This window comes from Drosophila virilis, chromosome 5 (assembly GCF_030788295.1).
Source record: "Drosophila virilis strain 15010-1051.87 chromosome 5, Dvir_AGI_RSII-ME, whole genome shotgun sequence".
NCBI classification, from domain to species: Eukaryota; Metazoa; Arthropoda; class Insecta; order Diptera; family Drosophilidae; genus Drosophila; species Drosophila virilis.
In genome coordinates, this window is record NC_091547.1 from 15,346,208 (window position 1) to 15,366,462 (window position 20,255).

At 40.4% G+C, this 20,255-nt stretch overlaps 5 protein-coding genes and 2 non-coding genes across 12 annotated transcripts; 2 read left to right on the forward strand and 5 right to left on the reverse strand.

Moving 5' to 3' along the window:
- The first annotated feature begins 489 nt into the window (after positions 1-489).
- Positions 490-8,679, forward strand: Pu (GTP cyclohydrolase punch). 3 transcript variants are annotated; one of them, XM_002049766.4, is made up of 5 exons: positions 490-956; positions 6,410-6,619; positions 7,885-8,050; positions 8,123-8,239; positions 8,547-8,679. In XM_002049766.4, exons 1-5 carry the CDS (start codon positions 767-769, stop codon positions 8,674-8,676), a joined length of 813 nt encoding a protein of 270 aa, XP_002049802.1. In that variant the 5' UTR covers positions 490-766; the 3' UTR covers positions 8,677-8,679. The 3 variants fall into 3 exon arrangements, with proteins under 3 accessions (XP_002049802.1, XP_015029361.1, XP_015029362.1); XM_015173875.3 differs by lacking the exon at positions 490-956 and adding an exon at positions 5,428-5,977; XM_015173876.3 differs by lacking the exon at positions 490-956 and adding an exon at positions 5,429-5,929.
- Positions 4,200-5,115, reverse strand: LOC6626446 (uncharacterized). The gene is made up of 2 exons (XM_002049767.4): positions 4,705-5,115; positions 4,200-4,640 (listed from the first exon to the last, which is right to left on the reverse strand). The coding sequence occupies exons 1-2, from the start codon at positions 5,041-5,043 to the stop codon at positions 4,323-4,325; spliced, it is 657 nt and encodes a 218-aa protein (XP_002049803.1). The 5' UTR covers positions 5,044-5,115; the 3' UTR covers positions 4,200-4,322.
- Positions 8,342-8,412, reverse strand: TRNAG-GCC (transfer RNA glycine (anticodon GCC)). The gene has a single exon. It is a non-coding gene; the product is annotated as a tRNA-Gly (tRNA).
- Fsn (F-box synaptic protein) lies at positions 8,626-11,546 on the reverse strand. Its single transcript, XM_002049765.4, has 3 exons — positions 10,810-11,546; positions 10,385-10,749; positions 8,626-10,310 (listed from the first exon to the last, which is right to left on the reverse strand). Exons 1-3 carry the CDS (start codon positions 11,106-11,108, stop codon positions 10,216-10,218), a joined length of 759 nt encoding a protein of 252 aa, XP_002049801.1. The 5' UTR covers positions 11,109-11,546; the 3' UTR covers positions 8,626-10,215.
- TRNAW-CCA (transfer RNA tryptophan (anticodon CCA)) lies at positions 9,408-9,479 on the reverse strand. Its single transcript has one exon. It is a non-coding gene; the product is annotated as a tRNA-Trp (tRNA).
- A 511-nt stretch (positions 11,547-12,057) lies between the features above and the next one.
- Positions 12,058-17,592, forward strand: Dp (transcription factor Dp). 2 transcript variants are annotated; one of them, XM_032436940.2, is made up of 10 exons: positions 12,058-12,858; positions 15,361-15,533; positions 15,597-15,663; positions 15,728-15,801; positions 15,864-15,925; positions 16,002-16,335; positions 16,402-16,637; positions 16,707-16,789; positions 16,853-16,936; positions 17,004-17,592. In XM_032436940.2, the coding sequence occupies exons 1-10, from the start codon at positions 12,777-12,779 to the stop codon at positions 17,165-17,167; spliced, it is 1,359 nt and encodes a 452-aa protein (XP_032292831.1). In that variant the 5' UTR covers positions 12,058-12,776; the 3' UTR covers positions 17,168-17,592. The 2 variants fall into 2 exon arrangements, with proteins under 2 accessions (XP_032292831.1, XP_002049800.1); XM_002049764.4 differs by having other exon boundaries at positions 12,059-12,858; positions 15,376-15,533.
- Positions 17,593-18,109: 517 nt separating this feature from the next.
- Positions 18,110-20,211, reverse strand: Pex13 (peroxin 13). 3 transcript variants are annotated; one of them, XM_070209900.1, is made up of 4 exons: positions 20,034-20,211; positions 19,412-19,966; positions 19,123-19,352; positions 18,110-18,973 (listed from the first exon to the last, which is right to left on the reverse strand). In XM_070209900.1, the coding sequence occupies exons 2-4, from the start codon at positions 19,960-19,962 to the stop codon at positions 18,552-18,554; spliced, it is 1,203 nt and encodes a 400-aa protein (XP_070066001.1). In that variant the 5' UTR covers positions 19,963-19,966; positions 20,034-20,211; the 3' UTR covers positions 18,110-18,551. The 3 variants fall into 3 exon arrangements, with proteins under 3 accessions (XP_070066001.1, XP_015029838.1, XP_002049799.1); XM_015174352.3 differs by having other exon boundaries at positions 19,412-19,981; XM_002049763.4 differs by having other exon boundaries at positions 19,412-19,973; positions 20,034-20,210.
- Between the last annotated feature and the right edge of the window lie 44 nt (positions 20,212-20,255).

The following is a 20,255-nucleotide window of genomic DNA, read 5'->3' on the forward strand; positions in this document are numbered from 1 at the left end:
GAGAGAGAGGGAGAGAGAGAGTGGGTAGCGCAAAAGCTTTGCAATAATACATATACAATTACATACGTATATATGCACATAACTAACGGCCACGGCCAGCACTCAGAGAGCAACAAGTAAGCGAAAAGTAACCGAATACAATTACAGTGCACCTACGCTAAAGGGAATTGCCACTATGAAATCGGTTGATATAAGAAAGATGACTCTGTATTTCTTAACTTGTATGCCTAACACATTATAAAGGGATGTCGAGTTTGAACTTAAAAAAGCAATAAGCAACTTATTTAATTAACTTACGCTTGCTTATAATTGTTGCGAAAAGTGTTTTGATTGACTTATCGTTAGTTTACTGTATTAGCAACAACAACGGCAACAAAAGGCAAGCGACCGCAAAAGCGACGCTGGCAGCGTCGCCGACAGTTGTATCTCTCGTTGAACAAGAACTTTCGATTTTTCATAATAAAAAGGTTACAACTAAATCTCTGGCCGTTTAGTCGGGTGTAGCAAATAAAAGCGGAGCGCGCGCGCATTAACGTCAACCAATAAAATTTTAATAAATTAACAATCAGTAACAGCCAAATTGATATCTAACAAAGGCCCCAAACGGCTCATCCAAAGCCACGCGTTATTTAGTTTTTTAATTTAGCATCGATTGTACGCGCTAGTAAACCAAACCAAAACTACCAAACTAGAACTTACTTTGCATATCCTTTTTAAGTTAATTTCAAAGCAACCACACAAAATTAAACCCAATTTCAATAACAAAATGAAACCTCAAGTTAACGAACAAAATGGTAGCACTCAAAATGGCGACATTGCCACCGATGCTGCCAGCGTCGCCATGGACGCTGCCGCGATCGTGCCAGCCGCAGTTGCCGCCAGCGCAGGCACCGTTGTTCCTGCCAAAAGCAGTCAGCAGCTGAAACTGGAAATGCTTAACATGGGCAACGGAAATGGTGAGTGTGACCAAATGCCAGTGTATTTACACTCTGTGTGTGACCGACTAGAAAGGATTGCAGTCGCTTCCTAGTACAGTTAGGTTTTCGTTTCCTGCTTTCAGATAGCTTTTGCATTAATAGCATGAACCGTAATTAGCTGCTTACATGGCTGTCAGTTAACATACAAATATCTTCGATTGAAATACACCACAGCATGTTAATTAACAGTATTATTTATCATACTTTTATCAAGGCTGCAAGACTAAAGGGAATATTTGTTTGTGTTCACAGTTAAAACCAACTACGTGCGTTGAGGTTATGTTATTATGTTTTTGAGAATTATAAAAATATTGCGCCTGTTCTACGTGTATTCATAACTGTGCCCAAAACCTTGGAACTGGTTCGTCTGATTAATATGTTGAAAATTGGTTCGTTTTGAGGTTCGGTTCATGGCAAAAAGGAATTGCAGCTCCTGCTTTAGCTCAAAGTCTGTTTGTCTGGTCCAGATATTCACATTTCATTCGTCGATTATTGCCATGTTCTATTTATTTAGCACACGTGGTAAATGTACGGGCTAGCAGGTAACACAAGAGCCAGACTAGTTTCCAAGCAATAAGGCCACAACATTTCATCACACAGCTTCAAATAGATGGGATCAAGTTAGTTCAAATGCAGCTCAGATTCGCGCAATGACCCTCCATGCATAGCTCTGATTTCCGGCGATGCTGGCACATAAAACCAATTGCACATAAGCCGCAAATGGGAAACTCAAATTTCTGACTAACCAAAATTCCTCAAGTGCTCTCAAGTCCGCACACAAGTCTATTATTATGTATATGTATATGGAAGCCATACAATGGCAGATCAAAAAACAATTTAAACAAAAAAACAAAAAAAAAAAAAAAAAAAGACATACGAATACCTAATCGTAATAGATTTATTGACATTGACATTGAAAGTTTCGCTGGTCGCTTAATGCAGATCGGCAGATTCAACGATTTATGAGCTGGCTTATTGTGGCACTTGAGCCTAAGCTCCTCGTCGTAATCCGGTATTTGGCCGCAAGCCCGTGGTGGAGCGGGAGTGCGACGGCCCGAGGCTAGACCTGTACTACTTTTTGAAGGTTAAAAGCATTTAATTGGACGCGAGTACCAACACACGAGCTGCCGTTTAAAAACGGTTTAGATTTGTCGGTTTCATATATATATATCTATATATATATATATCTATATATATATCTATACATATATCATTTTTTTGTCTTTTGGTTTTCTGTTTCTTCGCGCCGTGCTTCACATTTGAGCGATCGCGGTCAATAAAAAACTTAACCCGCACGTAGTACGGTATTTGGCTTGTAATTGCAGCATATAAGTTATGCCAAGAATCCTATCTGATTCGATATTAAATATATTCTGAATTATCCATCAAATGCTGAACACTCGCCGCACAGGCGCAGCATTCATTCATTCCTCTTCGTAGAATTCCGTAATGCGTAATTGTTAACTATATGACAAAAAAAAAAAAAAAACACCTGCCCTGTGGAAAATGTTAATGATGACTTACCTTACTTACTTAATTGCATTGCATGCTTACGATATTTGCCAACAGGTTGGCCGTACACTTGTCTCACGCTCTATAAAGGCATTGATTTGTTATATCGATTCAGCAAGCATCCCGAGCCAGTTTCGAGGGAACCTTATAAAATCCATTGCTGCGATTTTACTGTCTCAACTTAATTCATCGATTTGCACAGTTTCAAGGGATCTGATACAATCCAGTGTACTCTTTCTTATTTCAGGATCAAATTTGATGGGAGCTCATAAAATGTGCTTTTTCTGAACTCACAGGAATATGTATATGCCATCAGTTAGTCACAGTTGCTAGGGGACCTTATAAATTCCATTCCACAGATTTTACGGTACTTTTTCTGAACCCAACTTAGCTCAATGGAATGTGTATCATTGTGAGCTACATGGGGGCTACTTATAGAATCCATGGCAGAGAGTTGAGTGTCAACTTAAGTCAACTATCGCATATGTTATCAATTATTAGCTATGCACAGTTTCAAGGGGACCTTATAAAATGTACTTTTTTCTGTGCCCAACTCTATCCAATATCCATTATCACAGTTACAAGGGAGCTGATGAAAGCGATTGCAGAGATCTAACTGTGCTTTTTCCGAACTCGACCGAACTCAGTCGCATATGTATAGTATTTGGCATCAGTTTAGGGATTTTACTGTACTTTTTCGAAAGCCAACTTATGTCATTCGTTATAACAGTTTCAAGGGGGACCTTATAAAATGTATTTGAAAGATTTTACTGTACTTCTTCTATTAAGACAGTTACGAGGGGACCTTATAAAATGTATCTCAGAGATTTAACTGTACTTCTTCCATTAAGACAGTTACGAGTGGACCTTATAAACTGTATCTCAGAGATTTAACTGTACTTCTGCCATTAAGACGGTTACTAGGGGACCTTATAAAATGTATCTCAGAGATTTAACTGTACTTCTATTAAGACAGTTACGAGGGGACCTTATAAAATGTATTACACAGATTTCACTGTACTTCTGCCATTAAGACAGTTACGAAGGGACCTTATAAACTGTATTACACAGATTTTACTGTACTTCTGCCATTAAGACAGTTACGAGGGGACCTTATAAACTGTATTACACAGATTTTACTGTACTTCTGCCATTAAGACAGTTACGAGGGGACCTTATAAAATGTATCTCAGAGATTAAACTGTACTTCTTCCATTAACACAGTTACGAGGGGACCTTATAAACTGTATCTCCGAGATTTAACTGTACTTCTGCCATTAAGACAGTTACGAGGGGACCTTATAAAATGTATCTTAAAGATTTAACTGTACTTTTGCGTGAACTCCGCCTATCTGAGTGGAATATGTATGTGTATATATACAGCTGACTCTTAACTATATGTGCATATATGTTAAGTTACCCAGTTCAAGAAGTGTGCACAATTCTATCTCTAAATAAAGAAAATCCACTAATTCGAAATCGAAATACAAAAACCACTACAATTAGCATTCTCAGACAGTCGGAGTGCATAAATTGGCTTTTACGAGATACTGGGCGTTCATTGACTTCGTGGACCTCGGGGACACTTTCTATATGGCTTAGCATATACAGATATCTGTACGGAATATATGTATGTATATACATTGACTTTTGCATAAGCCATACAAGTTTCGTTTGAATAAGTTTGGGTCCTTTTGCGGGCTTCGGTGTTTTTTTTTTTTGGTTTGATTGGTTTTTGGTAATTTTTATTCAATTCATCTATGGCTGACAAAAGTGCTGCTCGAATTAAATGTTATTCGAAAACGGAGGCATATTCCAATTCCAAATTAGCATCTACATGATTGTCTCCTCCTCCAACATGTATTCCGTGAGATCTCCAGGTCCCGACAACAGGGTGACCGGCACACGATTCATTTGTGCCACCTTCTGACTGGGCCAGACCATTATGTCGTTGCAGTTGGTCAACACCATAACGTTTGTGTTGTCCGTAGGAGTGCAGGGTAGTGTCGATATCTTCTCGGTGTCGCAGCTATTTGCCTTCCTGCGGAAACGAAACCTTATGGGCTGTGAATTGTCCATAACGGTCTCCTCATCAAAATAGGGCGGTGCGGGCAGCCTATAGACCGGATTGGTAATAGCCGGTTTTGTAAGCTGCAAAACGCGAAACATTCAAAATAAAGATGGCAAGGAATATGCCGTGCTGCTAACTGCTTACCTCTTCTATTACGACAGATGTCTTTTTGCGCCGACATGGATCACAATAGTTTGGCCCATTGGCATCCGTTGGAGTACCGCTGGCGCATGGATCTGGAGGGCGCTGCTCTGGTTGAACGGCTCCCATTAGTTCTAGTTGTTTTTGCTTTTCCTTCATCTTAGACTCCGCCGACTCGGCCGCGTTCTGCTCCATGCAACGCTTCAGAAAGTTCTCTTCGATATCAATTAGACGCTTCACGGCACAATCCCGTTTCAGAAAGTTCTTAATCACGGAAAGGTCACGTGGCACAGCGCCAATGACATCGAAGTCATCGCAGCGGAGCTTAATTCGATGAGCCATGCTGCAGAGAATTTGGAATTTTGTCAGAGCAGGATTCTTCTCTTTGCCTTTGTCTTTGTGTGTAACTGACGTTCAACTTCTGACGGCTGACGCTTGGGTAAACACACACACACAAAAAAAAAACAACAAAACAAAGGTTCAAACAAACAGTATTCACTGGGACCTTGGCCGATTCGAGTGGGCGCCAGTCCAGCCCAACCCGGCCCACCTCCGTCTCGAAAGCAACAAGTTTGAAAGTGAACAGTTTGGCCAGCACTGGCCCTCAAACTGTAGGCGTGCGCTGTGCGCAAAGCCAAAGCTCCGCACGCCACACGCCACACACGCCCGAAGCTTTTGTCGCTCAAAGCTCCGCTTGAAGTTCTTATTAGCATCGCAGAGCCCAACGGACAGCCAGTTGCCCAAAGCACTTCACAACGTTAACACGCAGCACAGTTAGCCAAAAGCCGAACCGTACTCTCTTAATCCAAAGTCTAAATTTTGTGTATTTATAATTTGGCAATTTCTGTTTGCGCGGCCATTTTTGTTGTGCACGGACAAACATTGAAAAAATTACTAAAAAAAAAAACAGAAACACCAATCCGGAGCCACAACATGAGCTTCACACGCCAGCTATCCGAGATGAGCGCCAGCGAGCTGAACGATGCCATCGATGATACCAATTTTCCGCAGGCGCATATATTGTCGCGTGGCCGCAACAACAGCGTCTGCTCAACAAGTAGCACCTCGGGCACCTCATCGCTGATGGACCGTGCGGCTAACCAGCCGGAGGATGCGGCCACTGTGCCGCCAGCGACAGCAGCAGCAGCAGGAGCAACCGACGAGCCTGTGGCCAACATTCGACCACGCCTGATACTGAAGAGCAGCAACAGCATACCGGAAAACGATGGTACACAACCGATAACACCAATGACACCGCGTACATCGACAACGCCAGGTAGTGGGATTCTAGGGATGCGTAGGATGCATTGTTGTTGTTGTTGTTGTTGTTGTTGTGCGACACGTGTCTACACACACACACACACACACACACACACATTGAATCAATCAATTATTGTGCCTGGCACCGAGCCGGGTTAATGCCCAATCCCACTCAGAGATCAATGCAATAATAACAATTATATTGCCAAGTGGCGCCCGACAATCAAAATTGCCAAGTCTCGCCTAACGGCCGTTAACCGTTAACCGTTAACCGTTGCTGGATGATAACAGCTCAAAGCCCCCTGTTTGTTACACTGATATGAATGCCCGAGCGCTGTGTTTGATGCAGTCGAGGGCACATCGGGGCTTATGGGTTATCTTAAGGGATTGTCGAGTCAAATGTACAGACACTGATGTTCTGTTGCTTTCATTGTTTTCATTTATGTAGGCCACGAGAACTGCACCTTTCATCACGATCTGGAGCTGGACCATAAGCCGCCGACGCGCGAGGCCCTGCTGCCCGATATGGCGCGCTCGTACCGCCTGCTGCTGGGCGGCCTGGGCGAGAATCCTGATCGCCAGGGCCTGATCAAGACGCCGGAGCGCGCCGCCAAGGCCATGCTGTACTTTACCAAGGGCTACGATCAGAACCTGGAGGGTAAGTGCACAAAATTCAATGCGAACATAAGTCCAATTAGCACTCGACACTTTTTGTGTGTCCAATTAGCATTGGGTCAGTGATCCGATCCTGTGCACAGTGTCTGCCATGAATCAGCGCCAAGCCAAGCGGGCATTTCCATCAAGAAAGCTAAACTAGTTGCTTTCGCAGCGTGATTCATCACGTCCGACGTCTTGGGGCTCCCACTTCCACGCACACGCATGTAGTTCACCTTTATCAGGTGCATTACCTAATTGCCATTAGCTGTCGGGTCCGTTATAAACTGAACGAATGCAGTTGTTCTGCATTGCGGGGCTGTGACACTTCTCTGGCCCAATTCCTTGGCGCCCCCCCCCCCTTTTTTTTTGTTTAGATTTCCTGGCGAATATCTGATTAGATATGTTGTATAATTCACGTGTTCAATTTTTTTAAGCTGTGTTGTTTTGAATGTGAATTGCAAGTATGCAGACCGGTTTTAAAAATAGTCAATTCGAAAAGCAGGTTCTACACTTTATTAAATACAATCGCACAAAGTCAGAGTCACATTCAAATTGGCCGCAACAACAAACAGCCAGACATTAACGAAAGTAAATCGCCTCGAGCCTGTTAGATTGATAGCAACAGCGCTTTTATCTCCCTTCAATTTACATTTAACTAAATAGAGCTTGCCAAAATTTAACGAAACTAATGCCGTTAAAGGCTTCAAATGTGCTGTGGTCGTGGGGGTGGGGGAGTGGGGCGGCCAAGTGGGGCGCAGTTGCTGTGAATTGACAGGAAACGCACTTAAGCTTTTAAAATTGTAACGGGAAGAGGGAGAGCAGAAAAACAGAGAGAGAGAGAGAGAGAGTGAGCGTGAGCGTGAGCGTGAGAGCGCGTGAACTGCTGTGGGCGTCAAGTGGGCGTCAAGCACTTGAGGCAAGCCGAGGAGAAGTGTGCAAAAAAAAAAAAAACATCACAAGAGTGGGCAGCATTTAAAGCTGAAGTAGTGAAAGCTCAAGCTCCTAAAGAATGGCCAACAAGTGGCGCCAACAGCCATACACATGCACACACACACACGCGCACACGCACGCACAGCTCTGTGGCTGCGGCACATTAACAGTCAAGTGGAAAAGTTCAACTTAAGATTCAGTTATGCCATTGCCACACATTTTATTGAGCAAATAAATCTAGCATAAAATATGCCAAACGTCAACATCAACATAAATCAACTAGCAGATAAATAATAGTTACAATTTTCTACTTCTTGTATGTGCTTTGTGGCTCAGACGTGCTGAACGGCGCGGTCTTCGATGAGGATCATGATGAAATGGTCGTTGTCAAGGACATTGAAATGTTTTCAATGTGTGAACACCATTTGGTGCCATTTTATGGCAAAGTGTCCATCGGCTATTTGCCATGCAATAAGATTCTAGGACTTAGCAAGCTGGCTCGGTAAGTTGTACAGTAGCACAGCCAAACTTAAAATTTATGTTATTCTCTTTCTTTCTTGTTTGTATGTTTTAGCATTGTGGAAATATTTTCGCGTCGTCTTCAGGTCCAGGAGCGTTTGACCAAGCAAATTGCCGTTGCTGTGACTCAAGCGGTGCAGCCAGCTGGAGTTGCTGTCGTTGTCGAGGGCGTGTAAGTACACAACATAATATAATAGTAGTCTTTCATATTGTTTGTTTAGTGAGTTAAAAAAAAAAATCGTCATTTGTATATATAAAAACAAAAAAATTGGTTTGCATCGGCCGGGAATCGAACCCGGGCCGCCCGCGTGGCAGGCGAGCATTCTACCACTGAACCACCGATGCTCTTGATGCGAGCTGTACTAAAATTAAACAAAACACACAGAGAAGTTATTAGCCAACTGAAACGGATTCATCCAACTTTTCTATGGCCACATTTAGATAATTTATTTAACCGATTTGTATGCTTTCTCTTTCAGACACATGTGCATGGTCATGCGGGGTGTGCAGAAAATCAATAGCAAAACTGTTACCTCGACTATGCTTGGCGTGTTCCGCGATGATCCAAAGACGCGCGAGGAGTTCCTAAATCTAGTCAATAGCAAATAAAAATATACATTTTTTTTTTGACTTGTGTACAAATTTGGTTGAAATTTTTAGTTTCGGTTAGCTAAATATGCAAAAAATACGTACGAAAGCATCGCGAATTTTGGTGTCGGTAGTTTTACAATACAATACGTTTGTTCATTTTTAATGCAAATTATGGCACATAAATAATTCATATTTTTTATATACACATACATACATTGTATGCAATAAGGGAACAACTAATGAGACATCATTGCAAACCGTTTAGGGAATTTACAATTAAGCTAAAATTCGTAAAAATAATCTACACATATAAATTGATAAATATATATACATATATATACATATATACATTTACATATACGAACAAAACACATACAAATTTGTAAACAAATGGAATCGTTCGAATTGCTTGTTATTTATATGAATACATATGTATTTTTTAAAACAAATATGTATATTAATCGAATTCAACTTATAAATTTAAAATAGAGAAATGAATGCTCATTTTGCAATTGTTGTTCTTGCACCAAAACAAAATCTGCTTAAAGTATTTAATAAAATATATATTTGAACATTGTTAAAATTATATGCATTTTTTAATATTTCTTAAAAGGAATATCGAACAATATCTACTCATAACGTTAATAATTTATGCTTGAATTAAAATAAAAAACGTTAATACGTAAATTTATACACTGCTTTTTCTTTTCATAAAAGTTTTTCTTTTCTTTAAAAAGTTTATCCTAATGTGACCCCGACGTGAATCGAACACGCAACCTTCTGATCTGGAGTCAGACGCGCTACCGTTGCGCCACGGAGTCCTTGCTGGCAGTCCTACCAAATGCTTTATAAATGACAAGCTACGTGCTTATCCTAGTTGAAGCATACAAATAAAGCTTATATATACAAACATTTTATGGATGCATGAAACAGAATGAATTTTGCGTCTATTATCAATTAAGGACTTTAATACAAGGACTAATCTGGAGCATTGATAATCCGCCTGAATTTTATAAAAATGCAGTTTATTTCCTAGTTTTAACAGCAAGGCAGCATAGTTTAAAACAATTTTAAGGACATCCTAAGAATGAAAGAAAGTGTGATGATCGGATTTGAAGCCGTTCATTGTATGAAATTACAACTACTTATTTATTTGGTTTGTACAATTAAACTTAGTTGGTATACAGAACGAATAGATGTGATTTTAACTTTGGCGTACTCTAAAATCAACAAATGCATATATTTTTGTACAAAAAATTCTACAAATAAGACATTATTGCAATCCGCGGTAGATGAAAAAATATTGAACAAAACGGATCCAGTTTCGAATCTCAAGCTAGTCTATAGACAGAGTATTGTCCTAGCCGAAGGCCATTGCTGCCAATGCTGTTTTTAAAGAAAATAAAAGTTAGGTTTGATAGTTTTGAACTTTATACTATACTTATATTAATAAAACTAGACATAAGCAGAATGAAATCTAAACGAATATACATATATACTAGCTGCATTTATTTTTACAAATTTTAGGGCAGTAAGGCTTCATCTGTTATCTCATAGTTATCCGTCCAACGGTGTTCCCAAATAGACCATTGACACCTCCGTATTGCCATAAACAGCAGATACCGTGGGATAAAGCTTTTTATCTGGCAGACCTACAATAAAATCAGCGTATTATTTGTCTCTTTAAAAAGGCAAATTCAACGTTTACATTTAATGAATAACTCACCCCTAAACGCTACCCCCAGAAACTCATAGTTTTTCTCAAATGATAGAGTATTATCATCGCAGTCGAGTATAACGCGAATACGTTCGCCAACCTGATATTTGGGTGCATTGTTTAACAGCGGGTAATTGCCCTGCATATCACCATTGTGCAAAAGATGATTCTCGACCAGGTTCCAGCCCCAGCTTTGATCATCGGAGCCAAGTAGCGCCACATAGCCATGACACTGGAGAGCCGCTTCCTTTGTGGATATGCCAATGACGGCAACTGTGCCCAATGGTCCCTCCCAGATAACTTCCCATGCATGACGACCTTGACGGAAACCGATTTTACCTCGTGCTGCATCCGTACTTTGTGCTACCGGATTTCTACAAAAAAAGAGAAAAAGATTAAGCAGGGATTATAAACAGACAACATCAGTTACCCACCGATGGAGAGTAAATCCATTTGGCTTTATATAGACGTTCCGCGAGCAATCGTTGGGACTCCAGGCATGCAGGTACGCCCGCAGCTTTGTCTTGTACGTGGAGACGGAGGCCAGCAGGTCGGATTTGACAGACTCTTTGGGCAGCTTGCGCAGGCAGTGCCAACGCCAAACGTCGCTATTCTCATCGTTCAGGAAATGATACCAGCTTTTGCAAACTTGCGAACATCGATATAAATCGTTGAGCTCCAAATATGAAAATATTGCCTCCAATACATTATAATTACACAGCGGATCGACCATTTTGTTGTTGTCTAGTCGTGTTCCACTGATCACAGGTGGCAGTGAGCTTTGCTGGTTTTATGATTGGCTTTTGATTTGAGAGCAGTACTTGGTATTATGTAGATTTTAACTTTTCACTTAACGTATAACCAAATTGATGTTTTGTCATTTTATAATCTCAATAATATGTTTATGATACTATTTGGCAAAATCAGCCGTGCTTATGCAGAGTTGCGACAAATGGTTCGGAACAAGTTCATTTGTACGACTGAATTCATGGAACATACTATCGTTCATTTAGTTCTTAGGTTCATCTAATTGTTGTTGCATGTGTTATTTATATTTAATTGATTTTTATAAGCACTTTGTTCATCATATTTATTAAAATTAAAAATGCCAAACATACTTGAAACTGAGGCTTGATATTTCAATTCAGCAAAAACCAAAATATCTAGTTGGGCTCAAGAAACTATCGATATGCAAAAACATAGCCAATAGAAATGTTAAGATGGCCTCAAAGCTGTTGTCGATAAGACGATAACTACATTGTTTACATTTTACACAAAGTGTTGTATATCGTTAAAAAATAAACAATTTTATCAAACATATGCGATAGTTTATGCTTTATATTTATCAATATTATTAATAAAAACGTTGAACGAATCAACAAATTTGTAGTGTTATAATCAATATAATTGGGGTATGGTATATTATATAGGCTACCTTGTCAGCAGTGACACTTTGAGCTGTTGGTCCTTATATAAGCAGCCAGCTGGCGGCGATTGAGTGCCTGTGAGCATTGTAATAGATTATAATACAATAATTAAAACGAAAAACTACCTAATTTTGTTATATTGGATTGTATGAGTGCCGCTATCCTGACGTACGTTACACAACACTGAGTTCGATTGATGCGTAAATTTGGCGCGCCGAGCCAATCAGCTGTTCAACGCGGTGTCTGCCATTTCGCTCGCACTCGCACGTTGGTCGTTTTCGTAGTCGTTGTCGTCGTCGTTGAAAAAGCAACGACTTGATGGAAATTTTGTGCGTATCGCGCTGCTCTATAAACGAAATATAATTTAATTCTAAATAGTGCACAAGAAACATCACAATTTGTCGATCCTTTTGCAAAAAAGTGCTCAAAAATCGAAACCTCCGAAGTGTTCGAAAAACGCCTTCGAAAACCCGCATTGAAAGCATTTTGTGTGTGACAAGAAAAAAAAATGCGCTGCTGCTGGAAACAAAAAATGCGCTCGCCATTTTGACTCGAGCGACAACCAAATTTTCACTTGCTGCTATCAAAATAATCGCTCTAAAGTGTGCCACACTGACGGCAATTACGCCCAAATATTAGAACATCCGTGAAGTGTTGTGCAAAGAATATTTAATACACGTGTTACAATTGTGCACCTAAAAAATACGGATTTCATCGCTGGCCGCGCCACACAAACACACATTCACTTGCATACACTCAGGCTCTCACATACACGTTGCGGCTACTTGCTTCTGCTCTGCTCGTATTGATATCTTTTGGCGGCGTGTTGGTGAACGGTCCCCCCTGAAGAAGTGCAACTAGAAGATAATCGTTGCCGCAGGTAACCAGCGACAGCATTTCAGCAGTTAAAGGTGCTGGGCACCAAACAGCAGGAATACCGACGTCATTACACCTGTCTCTGCCTACAGCTGAAAATGGCGCATTCCTCGGCTGCTAATCAAACGAGTGGCGCGGTGAAGACGGATGAAGTCAACTATTTCTTTCAGGATGAGCACGGTAAGCATGGCTAAGCGGTTTAGTGGTTAAATTAATTATTGGCCTGTTGACCATTTGCTGGGTTTAATTTACAGCTGCTTCCACTACATTGTCCGTTATTAGTTCACCATGTTAAAGCTTAATTTTGCTTTAATGAATGCGACACATACACATGCACATATGTGTGTGCTCTGACGTACGCATACAATTGCAGAGACTTGCGTATTCACAATAGTAGTAGCGGGGGAGCTACTACTAACTTGCATGCTCGCACACTGGCGCGTAAACGCCATCTTTTTCTTTTTCGGTTTCCTTTTACATACAATATTTATCGCTTAATACGCTTTAAGCGCATACACAACGCCGCATCGCGGCGAGGCAAGCCAACAGCAAGAGCAACAACAACAACAACAACTACTACTACTACTATAGCTGCACGGCAACACGTCAAAAAATAAAATAATAAAAAAAAAAAAAACAAATAATAAAAAATAAAATCAAGTAAAAATCGGTTGGTTTTGTCTGCTGCTGCCAATATACATACACACATACAAATGTATGTGCAAGCTCACACATATATCTATGTCAAGCTGTATATGAATATAGAGGTGTGCATATGTGTTCATTGCCGGGCAGCAACGACAACCGCGCTTCGCCCAGTTGGCGCTCAGTCAAACACACACACAAATACATTCTATACCCTATTCGCTGACAACAACTACAAGATATACAAGATACTTCTGCGGGTTTTTTTCAGCTCGAACAGCTGATAGCAGCGCAGCAGCTGCCGGCAGCGCGTCGGCGTCAAAGCTTCCTGTGAGAGTGTTTTTTCTTAAATCCTAACCGTGATGAATCCTTAAATTGAAAATTATTAATAAAAATAGGCAAATGGCGTATTTTTATGTGTCTTGTAGGTAAAACAAAAATAATAAAACTGCGTGACATTTTGCTTTTTGTTACCAAAAGCTATCAACACAAATACGCTTTCACATACAAGTTGAACACACACACACATAAACAAACATCTACATATATGTACGTGTAGATAGGAAAATAGTTAAAGCCCAAAATGGGCAAACGCCAAACATGTGTAGTAGCGGCTGCGCAGCGACGTCGCGGCGTTGACGCCGGCAGCAATAATTGTTGTTATTGCCGTTCTGTTGACCATCTTACGTACATCCCTAAGTGTGTGTGTGTGTGTGTGCGTGTGGGCGCGTGTATATGTGAGCGCATGTGCTGTTTGTATGAATGAGTGAGCAGCGTCGACCGCACGCCGGCTAACCGGCCTACTGCAAGGCTGCCGCTGTTGCTGTTGCTGTTAAAGACCGATGGTTGTCGGCAGTTAAGCTGTGACTCATGTGTAGTTGTGTGTGTGTGTGTGTGTGTGTGTGTGCAGCTTGGTATTTATAGTTTGGGCCCTTCATGTGGTCTTGATGTTGATTCATAAATATGTTTAAATTTTTGACATGCATGCTTATTTGTATGTTTTTTGTGCTCGACTTTCGTTAGCACTAACATTATGTAAATGTTAACGCAGCAGGTGAATAATTAGCATAACTGACACTTCCAGATGTAAATGGTTAAAAGAAAAGTCGTCTATAAATATCCAGGGCTGTACAAACATCACGATCACGACACATACATATCAATATTGGTTTATTTGTGTGTATGCACACATACATACATATATATGTGATCACGTGCTCCATACACACACACACGCACATACATGTGTGTTTGTCGATTTACTGCTCTTGCTGTGAGTTGGGCTGCGTGCTGTGTGTATCCTTGCCAGACGAGCGCATTTTGACCATCCCCGCCACCCCCAGTCAAGAAGTGAGAATTCTTTCGTTTTCATTTGTTCTCTCAACTCTATACATTACACTCGTGGAAGTTGTTGTTGTTGTTGTTGTTGTGTGGTTGACATTGTCGCCTTTTAGCTGTGTTGATATTGGTTTTTGCACTTCGCTTTCATTCTCTACATTCGCAGTATATAAAATTGCAGAGAATGACAGAAATGGTGACAGAAGCGGAGGTGCATGCATTTAAAAACATACATGTATGTATGTATGTAGACTTACATTATATACATATGTATGCATTTTATGAAGCACCCCGTTGAACTTTCGGGCTTGTAAAAAGTGCGTATAAAATTGTAAATGTTCATGTGACAGGCTAGTTTGCAAGGCACATGATAAAAGAAAAGTGACCTAGTCGAGATACTTATATTCCATTTACTATAATCTTAAAATGTAGAAAAGGCATCTCTAGGCATTTACTGAGAGTCAAATTCCCAATTTTATTAATGCCAAGCTTGGGAAATATATCGACATATATGTTCACTTATCGATATCAGTTCGATGACATGCGTTTATCGATGGACTACATAGCGTTACAGATATTTACACAAGTTGAATATGCCCTTACATCACAGAGAGAGAGAGAGGGAGACCCACAGAGTTTAAACAGACTTCTTATATTATTCCATAATAAGTAAATCTTTAATGTGCATCGCTTGATAAGGTATTCACATTACAGGACAAATTGCCAAAATGTTGAAGCCAGTGCAAGTGAAGCAAACACACTCCATGGACAATTCGAAGTCTATTTTGGTCTTTCCTAGCAGCTCGTCGCGCAACGGCGGCGGCGGCGGCGGCATCGGCAATGTGGGCCGAGTTGGCGCCTTGAGTCAAATGGTAAGATCGAATGATCAAACACAGGTGTAATTAATGTACTCAATTGCCTTTGCTTGCTTGCAGAGCACAACGAATCAGGGACAATTCATTCGTCTTCAAGATAGTTGTATTTCTATTCCAAAAACCGAAAGTAAGAACACAAAATATGCCCAACATTCGCAATGTTAAAACAATAACTTTTTTAAAAAACACAGATACTTCATATACACCTGTGTCAGCGCAAAAAGGCAGCGGTGCTGGCGGTGTGGGCGGCAGCATTCACGAAGTGGTAAGTCAACAACGTCTTGACAAGAAGAATAACATAACTGTGTATCACATTGTATATTCTAGATAAAGAACGAGCGATATGTCAAATATACGCCAAATAACGCCATGAAATTGAAATCGAAATTGTAAGTCAATTGGCAAGCCGACATGGACATGGTCTAAAAGCATTGTATTGATCCCATTTGTGGTCTCTTCTTTTAGGCACGCCATACAGAGCAGTTCAATGCATACAATGCCCGCCTCCTCATCGTCAGTGCAAAGGAAACGGAAACCTGACAAGGCTGGCAAGGGACTGCGTCACTTCTCGATGAAGGTGTGCGAGAAGGTGCAGGAAAAGGGCAAGACCACATACAATGAGGTGGCTGACGACTTGGTTAATGAAGAAATGAAGAACAATTCATATGATAATAACTGTGATCAAAAGAATATCCGGCGTCGTGTCTACGATGCGCTTAACGTACTGATGGCAATCAATGTTATTTCTAAGGACAAAAAGGAGATACGTTGGATTGGCTTGCCCGCCAACTCGGCTGAGGTATAGTTAATAATATATAAGCATTGTCTTAATCGTTATTCGTTTTGATTATTTTTTTTTTTTTAGCAATTTCTGGCCTTAGAGGAACAGAACAATGCGTGCCGTGAAAGAATAAAGCAAAAAAATGAAACGTTGCGCGAATTAATCATGCAGCACGTGGCATTCAAGGGTCTTGTCGAGCGCAACAAACGGGCAGAAAGCCAGGGCATGGTGCCATCGCCAAACTCATCCATTCAGCTGCCGTTCATCATTGTGAATACGCACAAATCGACAAAGATCAATTGCAGTGTAACCAACGACAAGTATGTCTCTTCAAGAATTGATTTTGTTTGCCTTAATTAATACTCATTTCATGTCCGACTTCTTCACAGATCCGAATACATATTTAAGTTCGACAACACATTCGAAATGCACGATGACATCGAGGTGTTGAAACGCATGGGCCTCCTGGTGGGTAAGTGTACTCCCCCATCGGCTTCTGTCAAAGCATATTGAATAACCCAGTGTCATTTGACAGGTTTAGATAAAGGTGATTGCACGGGGGAGAATATAGAACGTGTAAAGGGTTGGGTCCCACCAAATCTATCCAAATATGTGGAAGGTATGACTTAAGACAATTTGCCATTGTGCAATAAAATAAATAATAGAGTAATTGTTTTTGTATACAGCTTATGGCACTGGCAAAATGGGGGATCAGATGTACGATTCGGATGACGAGTTCAATTCGTACCTCGAATTACCCAATGAGTCTCAAAGCTTTGCACAGCATACCACCGATGTCGAGTACAAGCTGGAGCTAGACGATGATGAGCAAGAGGATGACATCGATTGAGCTGACGATGACGCGGACGTGTCCTGGGCGATGGGGTCCACTGCGGATGCTGGCGATGTTAGCAGCGGCTATGCAGAGGATACATTTAGTTTTACGTTTATTAACGCTTTGTTGGGATTGCCACGCCCGTTCGTTTAGGCTGCCCATTTCTCACATTTGTCTTTCTTTACATATACAGAAGCATTAAACAGCTTTTGATTTCGTTAATTTCTCAATGAGACTTGATTAAACTATAAATAAGTTAAAAAGAAAGAAACATTTAATAATTATAAATATTACTTGGCGTTCAGTTTGTATTTGTATTTTTGAAGTTTATTTTTAAGCGCAAAACTTTTAAATTAATGTTCTTAAGCAAAAACACACAAAACAAAAATGTATTTTAGTGAAAATATACAAAACAAATTTCTGTCTTCTTTTAGTTGTTAAATGATGCTTGGAAAAGAGAAATTGTTAAGCAGCAAGCGAAAAGGGTTTTTAAAAGTTCATCTTCAATGTTGTAGAGCAACTTTTAAAACTATTGTACACCAAAACTTGAAATGACAGCAATTAAATATAATGAAAATATTTTTAGAGCTACAAATTGCAGTGCAAACTGTAGACAAAAGCATATGAAATATGTTTATTTGCCTCACACTAACATTTTAAGACAGCTGTTACCATATTTTCAAAATTTCTCAAGAACCGTTCAGCTAAAAATAAAAAATATAGAAATATGGTTATAAATACAAACACATATATATATAAAGCTATATAATACATATACATTAAAAGTAAATGCAAATAATCAATCTACCTAATTAGTTATAACAACAATTAATGCATCGATATAAATTTCTAGAATTTATATTTAACTTCAAATGAATACAAATGCATACAAATTAGTAGAAAGTGAAATATGTACATTTAAGAGTCGAGCCGTAGTTGTGTAATAAATTTAAAATATTTCATTTTGAAAATGAGAAATTGACAAAGAGCAAATACAAAATGCATAAACAAACAAAAGAAAGAAAAAAAAAAGCAAACATAGATAATAAACTCAATACATATTGTAATATATGATTAAAAACAGAGCTTTTTATCCACTTTTGAGAGGGAGTCGAGTCCCAGGTAAATTATATCGTAACCCGGCTTTTGAAGATATAGTTTATGTTTTTTATTCTTTCGTTATTTCTTAGGTTTCTATTTGTGTTTCAAAAAAATACCACTGTTTAAGGATCTGTGTGGAGGAATGCTGTTGAATAACTGGGTAATGTAAGAGTAGAAATTTTGATATAAATAACCCCACGAAATAACAGCTCGAAGTTGACCTCGTTATTGTTCAGTTGGAATCCAGAACACAAATTTAATTGGCTTAAAGCTAAAAGGTTGATGGCTTCGCCATTTTTCAAGCAAATCCTTCATCGAACGCTGCTCCTGTCGTGGATGGTGGACCTAGCGGTTGCTGCTGCTGAGCAGCTAAATTGAATTCGTAGTTCATTTGTTGATCAATGGGCAGGGTGGGGAATGCATTCGCAGACAGATTCATCAGCTCGGGTTGCGGTTGCAGTGGCTTAACGGGCTCCTGTCGCTCTTGGCGCATTTGCTGCGGTGATTTCACATAATTAATTGGTATTAAGCCCGAGCTCTGGCCATTTGTTGTAGCCAGGGCCCAGCCAGTATTCAACAGTTGGAGGGTCTGTTGAATCTCACGGGGAGCCACCTGGACGGACTGACCGGCACGCAATGTCAATTCGCTTTCGTTGCGCGCCTGAAAATCATACACGGCCTGCGTCTGAATCGGGGCGGTCCACTTCGAGGGATTGCGAGCTGTTTGGATTGCAGAGTAAAAATTAAGGCCGATATTAATAACAAGTGGCATTCGCGTGCTTATCAAAGCCAATGCCCAGCTTTATCTGGATGAGCTGGTTCTGAGCAAAGTGCTGAGATTAGATAAACGGGGTGTGCAATGTCCATACCTTCCTCTTGCGCCGTATTCGTCACAGTGCCCAGCAACTTCATGATCAGATATGGTGCGGTAAAGATGAAACTAATGAAGGCCAACACTGGCCACGGGGACGTGCCTTTTCGGGGTATATTTGGCGCACTGCCATTTTGTACATTTTTATCATTGAGAGCTTCGGCGAAAGCTTTTTTAAAAGCGGTCGACGAAGGATCCAAGTCCGAAAGTCGTAGCCAGAAGATTATTCTAAATGTCACAATATACCATTAATTTTTGCACTTTTAGGCGAACTGCAATACACTTACTTTCTGTAAATCCACTTTAGGCCGCGGAAGATAGCAAACGATGTCCAGAACTGTGCAAAAACACTGCGCAGGCGTCCGAAATTCGCGGCCACGCCAAGAATGGCACGAAACGAGCTTGTCAACGCAAAGAACGTAGAGTCCAACATGGATGCAATGTTCCCAATAGCCGACACCAGTGATTCAATGCTTTGGAATGCGGGACGCGAGCTCGCCTCGGCCATTTGTATAAAACGCTGCTCAGGATCGTTGGCATTCAAGCCACCAAATCTGTTGTACGCCCCATAGCCGCCACCATAGCTACCCATACCACCCATGCCGAAGCCCCCGTAGCCGAATCCGCCAGCATTATAGCCTCCTGTATTGTAACCGCCTAAGCCGAGACCATAGCCTCCAACGTTGCCGTAGCCTCCTCCGTAACCATATGAGCTCTGCTGCAACGGAGACTGTGGAATGGGTGGTGGGGCTGCAAGTGACCTCACGTTGCCGTATGGGGTGGCCAGCATTGGCGACTCGTTTATAACTGCGCTTCGCAGATTGTTGTTGTCGCCCATGTTGCTGTAGACTGATTAACTATTATTTAATGAACTTTGCTCCAAGGTATGAACATTGATTATCCACTTACCTGTGTCCGTATGTATTTATTTCTACCTTGCCAGATGCTTACTAATTTACTCTTTTGTGTTTAGATAAAATCAGGTGAGAAATTATATTATTTTTCGCGCACTATGTCTATGTAATCTACTATTATTTAAAATAAAGTAATGTTATTAACAATTACTTTTTCTTTATTTTTAATAAATAATCGATTGCTGGCGATATATTACAATTTCGATATAATCACAAT

Excerpts from the sequence above, each read along its gene's own strand:
- Pex13 (XM_070209900.1), bottom strand. The coding sequence starts at position 19,962 with ATGGGCGACAACAACAATCTGCGAAGCGCAGTTATAAACGAGTCGCCA. Across the intron at positions 19,353-19,411 it reads CTAAAGTGGATTTACAGAAA|AATAATCTTCTGGCTACGAC; the intron begins GTAAGTGTATTG and ends TGTGACATTTAG. Across the intron at positions 18,974-19,122 it reads GAATACGGCGCAAGAGGAAG|CTCGCAATCCCTCGAAGTGG; the intron begins GTATGGACATTG and ends CAATCCAAACAG.
- Pu (XM_015173875.3), top strand. The coding sequence starts at position 5,635 with ATGAGCTTCACACGCCAGCTATCCGAGATGAGCGCCAGCGAGCTGAAC. Across the intron at positions 5,978-6,409 it reads GCGTACATCGACAACGCCAG|GCCACGAGAACTGCACCTTT; the intron begins GTAGTGGGATTC and ends TCATTTATGTAG. Across the intron at positions 8,240-8,546 it reads GCTGTCGTTGTCGAGGGCGT|ACACATGTGCATGGTCATGC; the intron begins GTAAGTACACAA and ends TTTCTCTTTCAG.
- LOC6626446 (XM_002049767.4), bottom strand. The coding sequence starts at position 5,043 with ATGGCTCATCGAATTAAGCTCCGCTGCGATGACTTCGATGTCATTGGC. Across the intron at positions 4,641-4,704 it reads CATCTGTCGTAATAGAAGAG|CTTACAAAACCGGCTATTAC; the intron begins GTAAGCAGTTAG and ends CGCGTTTTGCAG.
- Fsn (XM_002049765.4), bottom strand. The coding sequence starts at position 11,108 with ATGGTCGATCCGCTGTGTAATTATAATGTATTGGAGGCAATATTTTCA. Across the intron at positions 10,750-10,809 it reads AATGGATTTACTCTCCATCG|AAATCCGGTAGCACAAAGTA; the intron begins GTGGGTAACTGA and ends CTTTTTTTGTAG. Across the intron at positions 10,311-10,384 it reads TCTGGGGGTAGCGTTTAGGG|GTCTGCCAGATAAAAAGCTT; the intron begins GTGAGTTATTCA and ends ATTTTATTGTAG.
- Dp (XM_032436940.2), top strand. The coding sequence starts at position 12,777 with ATGGCGCATTCCTCGGCTGCTAATCAAACGAGTGGCGCGGTGAAGACG. Across the intron at positions 12,859-15,360 it reads TTTCTTTCAGGATGAGCACG|GTATTCACATTACAGGACAA; the intron begins GTAAGCATGGCT and ends TCGCTTGATAAG. Across the intron at positions 16,336-16,401 it reads TGCCCGCCAACTCGGCTGAG|CAATTTCTGGCCTTAGAGGA; the intron begins GTATAGTTAATA and ends TTTTTTTTTTAG.